This window comes from Gopherus flavomarginatus, chromosome 5, assembly GCF_025201925.1.
Source record: "Gopherus flavomarginatus isolate rGopFla2 chromosome 5, rGopFla2.mat.asm, whole genome shotgun sequence".
NCBI classification, from domain to species: domain Eukaryota; kingdom Metazoa; phylum Chordata; order Testudines; family Testudinidae; genus Gopherus; species Gopherus flavomarginatus.
In genome coordinates, this window is record NC_066621.1 from 122404261 (window position 1) to 122418851 (window position 14591).

Sequence of the window (14591 nt, forward strand, 5' to 3'; positions counted from 1 at the left end):
TACAGCACAACAAGCCATCCTGTAGGATTCTAGAAATCCAGGTGAAACACACACACGCTTTTATACAGTACCTCGCAAAATGGTGCTTCAGGGCAGCTTGTGCAATAGATAGGCTTTGGGACTGTCCTGATAATTTAACAGCATAACATCAGAGTATGTAGCAAATGTTTGCAGCCAATGGTTTGGGAGGAACACAAATGATCTTATCAACATATATTATGGCTTTTTGCACCCTAAAGGATCCCAAAGCACTTTACAGATGTTTCTAATTGAATCACAAACAGATAACTACACCCACTACCGACATGCAGCCATCTCTGGGACAGGATGCAGGAGCTGTTTAACAGCACATGCAATAGCAGAGGACAGCGAGTGAAAAAAACACATTTCCCCTCAATCCCAATGAAACTACCAGGGCTTTTAGGAAAAGAGTATCCTATGCAACTATCTGAAATGGAATTTCACTGGGAAGCCATTGCTTAGTACCCTTATTCTGCAAAAAGCACCATGTGATCTTTAAAAGCCACCATGCTCACAACCTCAATTTTATGACTTCTCAATAAGACAGATGAACAAGCATGACCTCATCTGTCACAACGCCATTTGCTGCATCCACTTCAGCACGCTGTGAAAAAAGAATGTATCCTACCTGTCCACTCTCTTATTGTCTTTTCTCTCATTTCCTCCCTGTGCTGAAGCAGAAATCAAAAGGCATCTGTGCTGAGGTTTCCAGGTGCATGCCAGAAAGATTGCAGGCAATCTGGTCACATGGCATCTGACTTGGAATCCACTTTTAAACTAGGGTTTAATCTTGAACACCTTCCCTCACTGAAGAAGGCCTCCAGCAGCTTCTCTCCCTCCCACTTTGTAAGGAATGTGTCAGTTCAAACTGACCTGATTTTCTTTTTACCAGCATAGACAGCGAGCTATTGCCTGAGTGTGGCACCCCCTTCCTTCCCCTCCTCACACCTGTTTGTTCCATTAGTTCAGCCTTTGGTTGTTTAGATATGCAAGACAAACTGGTTTTGTTCTGTGGATGCAGCTGGACTGTCAATCATGGCACTGCACAGAACAAACCCACCCCCATCCCTAGCACTCCCTCTCTCCTCCCCTTCCCTCATCAGCAGAAAATAGCCAGGAGGAAGGAAGGAGGACAGGGCTGGGGACAATAGGCGTTCATAATGGCAACCTGTCTGATACATGATACAGTGGCTTGTTGTAAGTACATCTTGCAGGAGGTGCAATGATCAACAGGCCAGCAAGTCTGCATTAGAGACAGTCTCAAAAAGATAGCTGAGTTCAGCATCACCTCTGCTTCGCTGAGCGGTTGTAATGTAATCTACACAGAGCCCTAAGTTAGTACAAGCAAGGAAAGAGTGCACTGTGGAGTCGACAGAGGATGGCATTTCAGCTTCTAGCTCTCTTGGTGCATGGAGTGCCTGCTGTAAGGGAGTCATACTAAACAAAGAGGCTGTGTATATATTTCCCCCCATAAAATTACAGCTCCTGGAACAGTAATGGTAATGTACAGGGGCTGTTGGGGTGTTTTAACCACTATACCATCTGACCCTGCTCAGTGGTTATTAAAATACTCGTTTGCACTTCCACCATTGCTGCAACACCGCTGTCTGCCAATGTGTCTCACCTTTGACCTGCCAAAAACCACCTGCAGGGGAGTTCAGTCCTCATGGTCCATTCTGTTCCTGGACACTCAAGCAACTATTGCTAGACAGGAAATCAGGGTATTTCCAGGATGTTTAATCCATGCTGGGTATAGACAAGATGAGGACACAAAATGTAAAGAGGAGCTAAAAAAAGGACTCTGAAACCTGCAATTTCAAACTGAGCTGAGGCAATCTGAAGGAGAGTCCAATCAGCAGGGAGTAAACCTGAGTGAGCCATGCACAGAGGAGGCAAGCTCACTGCATTGCCGGCATCCTCTTAGCTAAGTGTGGCATGCTTCTTGGTCTCAGTTAGGGCATTTAATGTTGTTTAACTAGATAGTGTCAATGGCTGGGGTCAATGGCTGGTGTCTTGCTGACAGAGGCTGAGAGAGGAAATGGTGGAGGTTGGGGGTTCCGTTACATTGGCTGCTGGGGAGATGTACCAACTTGGCTTTAAGATATTCACATAAAGGGGTAAGAAAATCCAGAGCAACTGTATCTGTAGACTGAAATGCCTGCTCATTTCACCCTCCACGGAGACTAAGAATTCAAAAGGTTTGCAGAGAAATCTTCAGGTCTCCAAGGATACATGAAAGTTCACACTAATAATGTGTTGCTGGAGGCAACCAAGCCTGTATAAACAAATCAATCCAAGGGGAGGAGGCAAGATGGGTTAATGAGAGCAAAGCCTCCCACAGAGCCCCTTACCTCTTTTGTGTAAACTTTCCCAACCAGATCCTAATTCTGCAAGGCTAGAGAATGCCTTGATACAGAGAAAGTGCTGCAAAGCATCCTGGGGGAACCTAATGTCCCACTTTCAGAGCCAACACTCTGTACAATACAGGGAGAACTCTGACTTGCCGTGCAGTGAAGCTAATATGTAGGCTGGCATGTCAAACAAATACCCTTCAGTTGTCTGCTCTGTTTTGCTGGCCCATAAACCTGGAACACCCTTTGTACTACTGTGCACGGCATTCATCTCTCTTCATTCACATTTTTCCTGAATAGTCACTCCTAACATGAAGCACACAAATGCGTGACAATTCACTGCCCCATAGGTATCCTTGTGACTTTTGCACTGACTGAGCATTCAGCCAGTAGGCTTTTCAGCGCACAGAACTGTGGTTCCCTATAGGTTTTAGTGAACAAAGCCAAGCACACTGCTGGTACCTAAATAATAACACTAATTTTATTTCAGTTTTCTTCAGAATCACCACTCTCTCTTCATGCTACATCTTCCTTGTGAGAGCAGTGCACTCACCACTGCAGATAACTCTGTGCTGATGTCATAACAAATTTCCATAAAATAGGATTTATATTAAATTGCGACACTGCTCCTTTAAAAAGTGATTGTGGAAAATGGACTATATAAAAATGGCTCTGACTATTCTGCATATGTACTCCCTGTGTGTCTGAGTTGCATTTACAGACAACATTCAGTTTTTACTACTGCCAGCCCCACAGAGCCAAAACAGCTATGGGAGAACTAACTAAGGGTCACACATGAACAGTACCTTACATAATAATCATGACACCTAACCTTAAGCCACCAACTTTGTATGTTCTGTCCTATATTACCAGGTCTGCTTTGATAGTGCCACTGTCCTTCTAGCATTCTAGTTTCCAGCTTTTTGCACTTCGTATGGAACACAGAAGATACACAAACGTTAATTTTCTGTATTTAGGCCACTCACACTTGTATTAAACTATATCACTGCTTCAAAATCAGCTTCAGGACATTTCTGGAAATTATAGCAGTGAACTTTGTAATTTCCATTCCATTACTGAGCCTCGACTTGTGATAACTATCAGCAATCCTCAGGGCTCGAGCCAATAGGTGTCTGTACGTGCACAAACCTACTTAAACATTCTCCAAAGATCAGATTTCAATCAACAAGGAGATTCCAACATGAGATTACAGCCAGGGAGGTTAGAATTTTACTGTCTGAATACAGTGATTTATTCTTATTTTGAGTGCCACTGAGCCTGTGAGCATGAGTGAGCACACACGTGAATAGAATTAAAAGGGAAACCAAGTCTAAAATCATTCCTGACCACCATAGAAATAAATAGTAATGAAGATAATAAAAAATGTGAGTGACTCCGATAAATTCCTTTCCCCAGTCAGGAATTGAACTCCAAACCTCATCACATTAATTAAGTTCCTCTTATTCTCTTGAATCCTCCTGAGAATGCTCGATAAAACATTCATGGAAGTACTCTGCTATCCTCTCCCAAAGATTTCTAGGGATGGCAGTCTTATTTTTTCCTCAATAGTAGGACACTTTCCCATGCCAGTCCATGATAACTCTGGTCTCTGCACCTTTGTTACCCTCAGGAGTGAGATAAAAATCCCATCATCTATGAAAAATGGTGCCAGTATTCAGTGACATTGCCCTATACTCATAGTTTGATTCTACTGAGCAATTCCCTTCTCATTTCCCTCACCTTTGGCGGGCCATACTATTCATGGCTAGCATTCTGAGTGATGCTGTGCACAAGAACTCCCAAGCAGAAGTTCAATAGGCATGTCTGGTTTAAAACTTTAGGGTAGCAAGGGAAGGGAGTTCTGAATCTTAACTTTCACTTTCTGTTGTGACTATACGGACAATGGTATAGCTGTGTGTTTTAGCTGCAGCTGCTGCCATTGCGGCCCCTCCACACCCACGGAATCCCTGAGCCAGAGAAGAAGGAGAAAGAAGAGGACTCGGAATGACATGTTCAATGAGATCCTGCAAGCCAGTGCTGCACTGGACCCTGAGCACAGTGCCCGGAGGATGAACATTGTGAAAAAGCCTGGAGAAGGAAAGCGCGGAAAGGAGAAAGGCCCAGGAGTCCAGGCAGGAAAAGGAAACAGAGATGCACTGGGTCATAATGAGGTTTCTCTGGCAGCAAACCCAGATGCTGTAGACCAGTGGTTCTCAAACTAGGGCAGCCGCTTGTTCAAGAAAAGCCCCTGGGGGGCCGGGCTGGTTTGTTTACCTGCCGTGTCCACAGGTTCGGCCAATCACAGCTCCCAGTGGCCACGGTTCGCCGCTCCAGGCCAGTGGGGGCTGCAGGAAGCGGTGCAGGCCGAGGGACATGATGGCCGCCCTCATTGCAATGCCAAAACTTCAAAAAGGACAGTGTACTGAATGGTAGCGGATTGCACACTGGGATAATAGGGTTGCCAATTTTGGTTGTACATAAGCCTGCAGGTTTCATCACGTGACATAATCTTTAATTAAAGATTAACCCTTAATTCCTGGAGACTCCAGGACAATCCTGGAGGCTTGGTAACCTTATGGGAAACCTACCCATGGTGCACTGCCCTGTGCAATTGTACAAGCACTCCTGATGAGTATGTGCACTGCTGGCACAAGGAGCAAAATATGCACACACACAAGCAATGTGCTAACTGTGGTGGGTTTATGCCCATGTAACTTGCATCGACCAAAGTTTGTAGTGTGGTCATGGCCTTGTTTAGGAACAAAAGTCAGATGCAGGTTCACCTAGCCCTTCTGGGCAGGTTCTTTCTCTCAGCGGGCATCAAGAGACAGGATGACGCTGAATAGGCTGTTCTCTCCACCAATCAGAGAACTGGTAAAATTTACTCAACTCTGGGGAATACATGGATACAGACTCTCTTGCTCATTTTTCCTGTGCTATTGATATTTTATTTTCAAAGCAGATTTAACCATAGCATTTCTCACACATACACATAAATTTCTGGGCCAAATTAATCTTTGGTTTCATGGCATTGAAGACCTGAAGCTAGAACAAATTTTAAATCCATATATTCATGTGAGAAGGGTTTTCTTTTTCTTCTCTGCCGCCACCACTGAGCTCTGCCCTGAGAACAGAACAATCACATTCATCTGAAGTGAAAAGACTCACCAAACCTAATAATGAGCTGTCCTGAGATGGGAAAGGCAAACATGGGAGGGGAAGGCTGAGCCCTTGCATCTCAGAAATAGCCCCTGCTGGAGGATAATGGCAAGTTAAACCAATGTAAGCCAAGTTTAAACCCAAGCATGAATATCTACACCAGGGGTAGGCAACCTATGGCATGATGGTGGCACGCAAGCTGATTTACAGTGGCACTCACACTGCCTGGGTCCTGGCCACCGGTCCGGAGGGCTCTGCATTTTAATTTAATTTTAAAGGAAGCTTCTTAAACATTTTAAAAACCTTATTTACTTTACTTATAACAATAGTTTAGTTCAATATTATAGACTTATAGAAAGAAACCTTCTAAAAACATTAAAATGTATTACTGGCACACGAAACCTTAAATTAGAGAGAATAAATGAAGACTCGGCACACCACTTCCGAAAGGTTGCCGACCTCTGGTCTACACACAAAACCAACCACTTTCACAAACCTGCTTTAACATCACAACTTTAGTTAAAATTGCACACACTTCAGAGCCTCTCTTCATTAGGGGCCAGACGTCTAAGAGTTCAGCTGCCAGTTAGGCACCAAAATCAGTAGCCAGACGTTCAGAAGAGCTCAGCATGGAGCTCTTCTGACAATCTGGCCATCAGTGTCACAATGCGAGCTGCTGGGTACTGAGCACTGCTGAAAAAATTGTAAGTGGCCAAATTGGAGCTGACTTCTGGCCTTGATTGTGCATACTGAGCACTTGAAAATCTGGCCCAAAGCTCACTGAAAATTTTTAGTCTAGCTGACTACTTCAAATCCAGGTTGGTTTACACAGCACCATTAGGTGGCTTACATGAGTTGGGAATCACAGTTCAGCAGACAGGTGTCCATGTCACAAAATCCAGTATCTCAATTGTCAATCTGAGAGGCCAAGGGCAGAACGAACAAAGCAAACTGAACTTCCCCTCCCCCTTAGTAGCAGTTCCTGCAGGGCTGAGTCATATTTAGGGAGGGCAGTATTGGAGAAGCTCACTCTGTTGCTGGCCATCCTATATCTGCTATGGGGCTAAGTAGAGGACTTTGTACTCAGGGCTGTCAACCCAGCCATCACTAATTTCACATAATTAGGGGGAAAAACAGATCTTGTGGAATGAGCAGGCATGGTCTTGAAGTTTGGGCTATAATAGATGGAAAGTACTTAACAAGCCTGCCCCACAACCCACAACATTTGGGCCCAATTAAGGAACAAAGGAGGCAGGAATCCAGAAAAAAAAATGACAAAGTCAGAAAATCAGGAGAAGCCTCTAAACTCCAAGTGGCATAAAAGAATGAATTGTCAGTGTGGGAGAAGCCAGAGATTTTGCCTAGATAATCCCCTCATTTTTCCTTATTTTATATTAAATCTGCTTCCTGTTTTCCCCCTGTAGCTCAATGAAAAGTTGGGGCTAAAACTGATCATCTAAACCCCTCATCATTGGTGCACAGCATACCTCAATTTACCCAAATCATCTCTTCAGTTTTTCCCAGGCTTTAGGTGCCATACCACATTAAGGTAGAAACAAGGCAATTCTCACATTTTGGAGTGAGAACTTTCCCCGAGTCTGCTGTGTGACCCTGCCTGTCTTTGGGGTGAACTGTAATCACCCCTGACCATTCCTGCAGGAAACTCCACACACCATGCCCACACACATTTAGGATAATATACCTCTAACTGCCAGAGCATATGAAATGAGTTACAGCTAACAGCAGCTTGTGCTACTGCTGAAACCTCATCGATTTCCCTGCCACTCCGGATCCACCTCTCCCATATCATTTATCCATCCTGGGAGACCAGCTATTTGCCAGAATTGCAGGGTCAGGTTGTATGTGGCACAGATATCTATCTCCAAAGGGAACTCACTGTGTTATATAGTAAGATGAACATTCCTGAAGTAGCACTTGAGGAGAATTTACTTTTGCATTGTCCTTGCCTCCTGTCCATCCTGCAGCTATGTGCTGCCAAGAGCTAAATCTCAGAGACCAAACCACCCTGCTGAGATGGCTCCTTTAGTTTTTCACACCCTGGTATTTAACCAAAGGGCGTGATCCTGGGAGGTGCTTGATGTTCTTTACTCCCAGAGACTTCACTGGGGCTAGGAGGGAACTCAGCACCTTACAGGATGGGACCTAAACACAGATGTTCTCCTTTCAATACAGCAGTTAGATCCAGCCTCTGCAGGTAAAATATCAAGAATTTCTATCCTCAGTTACGCTGGAGACTGAAACCCTTCTGTTGGGCTGAAAATCTCCAACTGAACTCTTACTTCTCACAGAAGCTTGTGGCTTTCTGCAGTGCATTACAGAGCATATAGCCAAGGTAAACATGCCAGAGCCTGAGAGCTGTAATAATTACAAACACAAATAGTGGGCTTTGCCTAGCCTAGCTCACCTCAGTGGCATGAGATGAATTACAGAGCATCTCCCCACAGCTGTTTTCTTGAGGTACTGCCCACATAAAGGAGAGGTCAGCAGCTCAGTCCCAGGACTGGGGATGGAATGCTGTTCACTATCCCCTCAGTTGCTGTGACTTTATTGAAAAGTCAGTGAACAGGCATGGAGAGAGAAGCTAGAAGGGGGTGGGAAGAAGTGGTCCTTTATCTTTTGAATCCATCAACAACTAGCTTTACTGGGAAAAGAAAAAAAGAGCAAACAAGTGAGCCCAAAATTCCCAAAATAAATGGCTTCCCTCTGCCAGAGGGCAAACAAACAAATGGAATATGGTGTCCAGCAGCTAGAGTCTTCAAGATTAAGCACACCTTCTGCACCCAGAACCGTTCAGTGCTCTCTTATCCAGAGCCAGGCTGCTTCCTTTCTGTTCAACTCCTGTAGCACCATCCCCAGCGCAATTTACGGAAGTAAAAGAAAAGAAAAGAAAAAGATAGATAGATCCAGGAAATCAGCTTGGGCAAGCTTGGTACCTTGTGAAAAAGCTCTTGAATCCCATCCAGTTAACTAGAGATAGGCCTGAGCCAAGCACACCTGAACTTCGAGGATATTTTGATATGCATCTGAACTTAATGGCTCATTCCCATCTCTATAGTGGGCCAAACCAAAATTGTAGATCCAAATGGTGGTGAAGTTTGTTCTGGCTCTGGAGCCAAATTGAATACTTCAGTTCTGAACAGATCCAAACCAGGTGAGTTTGGTTGAGACTGTGAAGAGACAGAAACACGTAAGAAGCGCTGTTTGTCTTACCAGCTGAGTCTGCTGCAGAAGCCCCACCACTGGTCAGGTCCTCAGTATTTATCGACTGCAAATCTGTGTAGGAGGGGGCAATGCTTTGGCTGCTGGTGTCCTCTGAGTTGGTTGTCCAGCTGCTCTCTGAGGCAAGGGGTTGTCTCTCAGAATAATCTGAGGAGGGAGAAGTCCAGCAGGGTGCTCCTGATGGAAGGGCTGGATGTGTGAAACAAACAGAAATTTAGTGAGCTGGATCACACAGAGTTGCAGGAGGGCAGATTTGAGGGGGGAGGGGAACATGAGTGGCACTAAAGATCTTTGGGATAGAGAAGCATGACAGCCCAGTGATTCATTAGCATGGAAGGGGAAGGCTTTGTAACAGCAGGTTATAATTCATTAACCCTTTTAACCTCTGGAGAGCCATGTTCAATTCCTGGTTTAGGTCACAATTGTCAGCCTGGACCCCATTTGCTTGGTATAATTCAGCCTGACAGACTGGCTCTGCCTGGGAGACAAGCAGGAGTAGAATAACAAGTCATCAAGAGTGAGATGCACTGGCAGAACAAGGTGCCCAGGACTGGAACAGCAGGGAATGCTGCAAATCAGGATTGTATTACCCTGGCATAGCTCTTGTGGGGAAGCTTGTAGTAGGCCTGGCTCTATAAGTCCCTGGCTTAGTAGTAGGCCTTATTCTTAACTGCATCACACTGTTGATTCATATTCAGTTTGTGATCTGCTATAACCCTAAGATCCTTTTCAGCAGTATTACTACCTAGCCAGTTATTCCCAATTTTGCAATTGTGCATTTGACTTCTCCTTCCTAAGTGAAGTACTTTGCACTTCATTGAATTTCATTTTGTTGAATTCAGACCAATTCTCCAATTTGTCATGGTTATTTTGAATTCTAATTTGTCCTCCAAAGTGCTTGCAACCCCTTCCAGCTCAGTGTCATCTGTAAATTTTATAAGTATACTCTCCACTCCATTATCCAAGTCAATAATGAAAATATTGAATAGTATCAGAACCAGGCCTGACCCCTCCAAACCCCACTAAATATGCCCTCTCAGTTTGACAAAGAACCATGACATCTGCTACACTAAGAACAGCACCTGGATAACACTATGACTGGAACTTTATTAACATGTAGATATAGTTACATGAGAAGCAGGAAAATCTGCCACCTTTCTCTGGCAAGAAAGACCGTAACTATTGCAAAGTTATGCTCAATCGGAATACTGACCCTTCATAAACATAGCTCCCATTTCCTCAGATATCAGAGTTACATAGTTATTTTTATAATACCTATTGCGATTCAATTTGCTAATGTGTGTCATTTGTGCCTTCTGCTGGATGGAATCAAAACTGCTCAACTATGTGTCATAGACCTTATACTGCCAGGGGCTAGAGTAGATTCTCCTGTAGTTCAAGCAATTGGGCATTGTGATTCTGGTGGAGGAGGATCCATACCAAGTTCTATTCCTGCTGTTGCTGGTAAGTTCTGAGTGTCCATGTCATATAACAGTGAAGGTCCTACCTGGCCAATTTTATGTAATTAACCATTCTCCTTCAGTGCTGTCCACTCAAAAGCACCAGCCAGATTAGGCTACTGCACCATGAAAATTACACAGATTATAAAAATAAAATTAAACTGACCTGATGATACAACCCAGAAATGGCCCATATTCCTGATCTGGTTCAGCCCCAGATAGTAGAGGTATCACAATCTCAGCTGATTGCATTAGATTTTTGCTCATTTGGGGTCAAGTTGTATCAGCTTGGCAAATTTCAGTGCCAAATACTAGCCCCAGCCTAAACCTGATCTAGAGATGACTGCATCCTCATTAACTCATCTTTAGTGAAAATGCATTGTACTTGTTTTGTTTTGTCCACAGTAGTGTTAGAGCAGTTACAGCAGCAGAACACAGATAGTTTTAATCTAAATCTGATTTGTGGAGTATGGAGAACCTCCAAATTCATACAAGCCTAGAGCTGCATCTGATAGAGATAGTGAGAATGCTGGGAGAAACTTGACTCAAGGTATAGAGATTCATTAGCAATGTACATAACTATGAATGCTAATGCTTATTTTTGTATTGCGTGGGTATCCACACAGAACTAACTTCTCTAAATCCTGACCTGCATACTTTGGGCTTGGCATAAAATGTGCTCCAAATTCCCTGGGGTATGATTCTCTTATTTGGTTGTTCCAAAGACATCATCAAGAATATGGAGGGGATGCCCTCAGAATATTGCACACTCCTCCAGGGAGAGAGATTGACACAGAAAATTAATCGTTACTTACAACAGAACTGAATACTTTGGCCTAGGCCAGCCTATCTTTCATCAACTCAGAAAGTTTTCTTTACTGCATTATATTCTCATTTCTTAATTAGGATCACCTATTGCTTCTGACTTTAATCTTCATCTTGGCCCACCTTCTGCTTTTCAAGTTATTACATCTATATTTATTACATAGAGAAGATAAAAGGCTGACTGCATGTTGGCTATAACCCCAACTGCTAATCAATATGAAATTTAGGGTACCCTAATTCCTACCCTTAGGAATTCGTTGTCTAATCTCTGAACCATAGGTTATGCCCTCATCCCATAGTGTACATTCAGCTCTCATTAGATTCCATTCATTTGCTGGCATGTTGGAAGATATAGCAAAAGAGGATCTGTCTGTATATTTCTAGTCTCCAGAAGATTAGTTATAATTGGGACACAGGTACTGAATCTCATGAAGAGAATACATCTTGAGGCATATATAGATAAACTATCCAAACTGTGCCACAACCTCATCATTTTAAGAGTGCGTATATATATCTTATCTATATCTATATCTACACCATTGCCCTCTAGTGGACAGATTCCAATCTACCTGTGTGTATGCAAGTCTGGACTACTACACTGGTACCCGACTGGATCAAAATCAGTGGTCGTGGAGCAGAATGTCAGGCGGTCTATTCCCCATTGTGCATGACTGACCGACAAGCATAGTGTTTAAGTTACATCACAACAAAATCATTGCAGATGTGTGACTGCTAAATCTGCTTGGCTAATGGGTAGAGATGAAGCCTTTTAAAATGGGAAGATGCTCAGAAATGAACGGTGAGGAATGTATGGTTATAAGCTCTGAGTTCCCCTAGCAATTGAGTTACATGTGGCATGAAGTGTCTAGGAAGCCAGACTTGAAACTTCATCTAAAATTGTTTTGACACACACAACAATATCCATCAGTCATAGCAGACAGGCTTTTAGGAGTGGTTTCCATAGGTGACCTGGACAACTGACATGAAAGGAGCTTTGCAAAGTGTAGTTTGTACATTGATCTTAGAAGATGACTAATCATTTTATTAAAATACCTTAGAGATAAATTAACAGTAAAAAAAAAAGGACTCAGAGAAATGAAATAAATTAATTTTGATTAATGCAGAAAGATGCAACTTTAAATAATTCAAGTGTGGCTCACTTGTTACATTCATTATTTTACAGAATCAGGACTTGTCTAAACAGGGAAATTGACCAGAATAGTTGTTGAGGAATAAGCTATTCCACAACAGCTATTTCAGAATCCTTCCTATGTGAACAAGGTGATTTTATTGCAAAATAATTACTTCTCTTAGGAAGCACACTAATTTTTCCAGAATAAAGCAACTTTTATTCCAGAATAGTGTTCACATGGGGAGTTATTTCAGAATAGCCATTGCAAAATAGTTTATTCCTCTATAGTTATTCTTGTCAATTTCCGCATGCAGACGAGCCCTTCGTCTGGTCCCTCACCATTAAAACTCAGAACCCCACAAGGCATACGTTATTTTAATTAATGATTGACACTAGACTACATGGGTTAAACATCAGTTCAAACAACTATTATGTATTGATCTGAAAATACAAAACGTTTAGCTTTTCACTTCAGAGGCTTCAACTTGTTTCAACTTCTCTACAGACAGTCTCACTGCTCTCACGCTTCTCATAATCACTGACATAGGGCTCCAAAGTGAGCCAGTCTTTCCTTGAAATCAGACTCTGAATGTCATGAGGTGTAATGCTGAGATCTGTCAGCTGTGCAAATTCTCAGGAATTTGCTTGTGTTGCAAGGCAATTGACAGAATTGCCCCAATAATGCACTTCATCCTGTATCACACCTAGGGTACTGACAGTCCATTATTTTTGCACTCAGAGACTTAGTTTTTTTTCCCCGGTATGTATATTCTATCTTGGTTTCTCAAGGCACCTTTCTTAGTAAATTGAGTTGTTTTTTACAAGCAGCTGAAGAGGCTTAAGGATTCCTTCATCTCTAATTTCTATGCTACACTGAATTCAAGAGTGAAACTCATGGCAATGATATATCTAACTGGGAACCTGTTAGCTAAGGCCTGTTAAACGACAAATGTAATTGTTCTGATTATTTACACATCACAAGAGGGTTTGGATGGTTCTATTGTTGTGCCTTGCCACTTCCTCAGTACCAATATAATGGGCTATGCTAATGATGAGGAAAAAAATCAAATTCTCTCTGTTTCCACCAAAAGGAGGAAATAAGAAAAGAAAAAAAAACCAGAATGTGCCACTTGTTAAAGATTTCAGTATCATTGCGTAAAATGCATTGTCTTTCCAGGGACAAATCCACCTGACCTGGTTGCTCTTGGTCATCTATGGATGGATTACAAAAAGCAAAAAAAAAAAGTATTTTAGCAGCATAAAGATCACAAGCGTTTGCCTGGTGTTGTGGCATGGGCAGATTCGTTCAGTACGATTATTTTTTTTTGACAGTTCATCAGATAAAGACAACCTTTATTATGAGGCTCACATTATGTGCATCTTTCTTTTCCGGTTTCCATTTCCTCACCTCACACTTAAACTTCTCATTCCTGCTTTCAACACCCTTAATGACTCTGCTCTGTCTGTACCATGGAGCCTCCGCTCTTTGACTCCCCTGAACGTCTTCTGCACCAACAATAATGTCCATCTCTATGGCCATTTCTTTCTCCCACTCCAGTGCATTTTCCCATCCTCAGACCTGTGCACTGGATGCCTTCCCACCATGTTAAGCCTCCATCATAATTTATTTTGAATCCTTTTTACAAATCTTCTTCCAGGACAGCCATAAAATGTGAATTTAATACTATTCTTCAAGTGCCAGTGTTTTAGACTGCAAGCACCTCGGGACAGGGTGACTAGATGAGAGATGTGAAATATCGGGACGTGGGGGCAGGGGAGGGAGGGCACGTGTGCCGGTGGAGCAACAAAAACAAAAAAAACCCCAAACACCCAAGAGCCGGTGGTGGAGGAAAAAACAAAAGCAACCTCCCCCCCACACACCACAAAATAACCCAAGAGTCGCTGGAGCATAGGAAAAATTGGTGGTGGCTGAGCACCCACCGGCAGCTCCATACCCCACCCACCCGCACCAGCTCACCTTCGCTCTGGCTCCACCTCCCCTGCTTCTCTCCCCAGCACTTGCGCCACCATACAGCTGATTAGCGAAAGCCTGGGAGAGAGTGGTGAGAAGGAGGAATGCAGTGTGCTTGGGGAAGAGGCAGGGCCAGGGCGGGGATTTGGGGAGGGATCCAATAGGGCAGTGAGGGGACGGGGCTGGGGGCGGGGCCAGGGCAGGGATTTGGGGAGGGATCCATTGGAGGGAGGGAGGGGTGGAGTCGGGGCAAGGCCAGGGTGGAGTTGGGGCAGGCGGGCACGAGTCCCCTCCACCTGCGCACCGGAGGACAAAACATCGGGATAATTCGCATCCTGACCGAACATCAGTCGAGACGCTGGACAAAACAAGTAAATATCAGGACAGTCCCGATAAAATTGGGACGTCTGGTCACCCTAACAGGGACTCTC

At 43.5% G+C, this 14591-nt stretch overlaps 1 protein-coding gene across 4 annotated transcripts in view; it reads right to left on the minus strand.

Annotated features, from left to right (window-relative positions):
* Positions 1-14591, minus strand: part of STON2 (stonin 2) — a 111081-nt gene that overhangs the window by 63353 nt on the left and 33137 nt on the right. For 3 of the 4 annotated variants that reach the window (XR_007774431.1, XR_007774430.1, XM_050953231.1), the window contains exon 4: positions 8763-8960. Coding sequence is in view for 2 of the 4 variants with exons in the window: in XM_050953231.1 (XP_050809188.1) it covers positions 8763-8960 (198 nt within the window). In the remaining 2 variants the exon portion in view is untranslated. Of the gene's footprint in view, positions 1-649; positions 965-8762; positions 8961-14591 lie in introns of those variants that run through there. The other variant, XM_050953232.1, reaches the window with a different exon arrangement.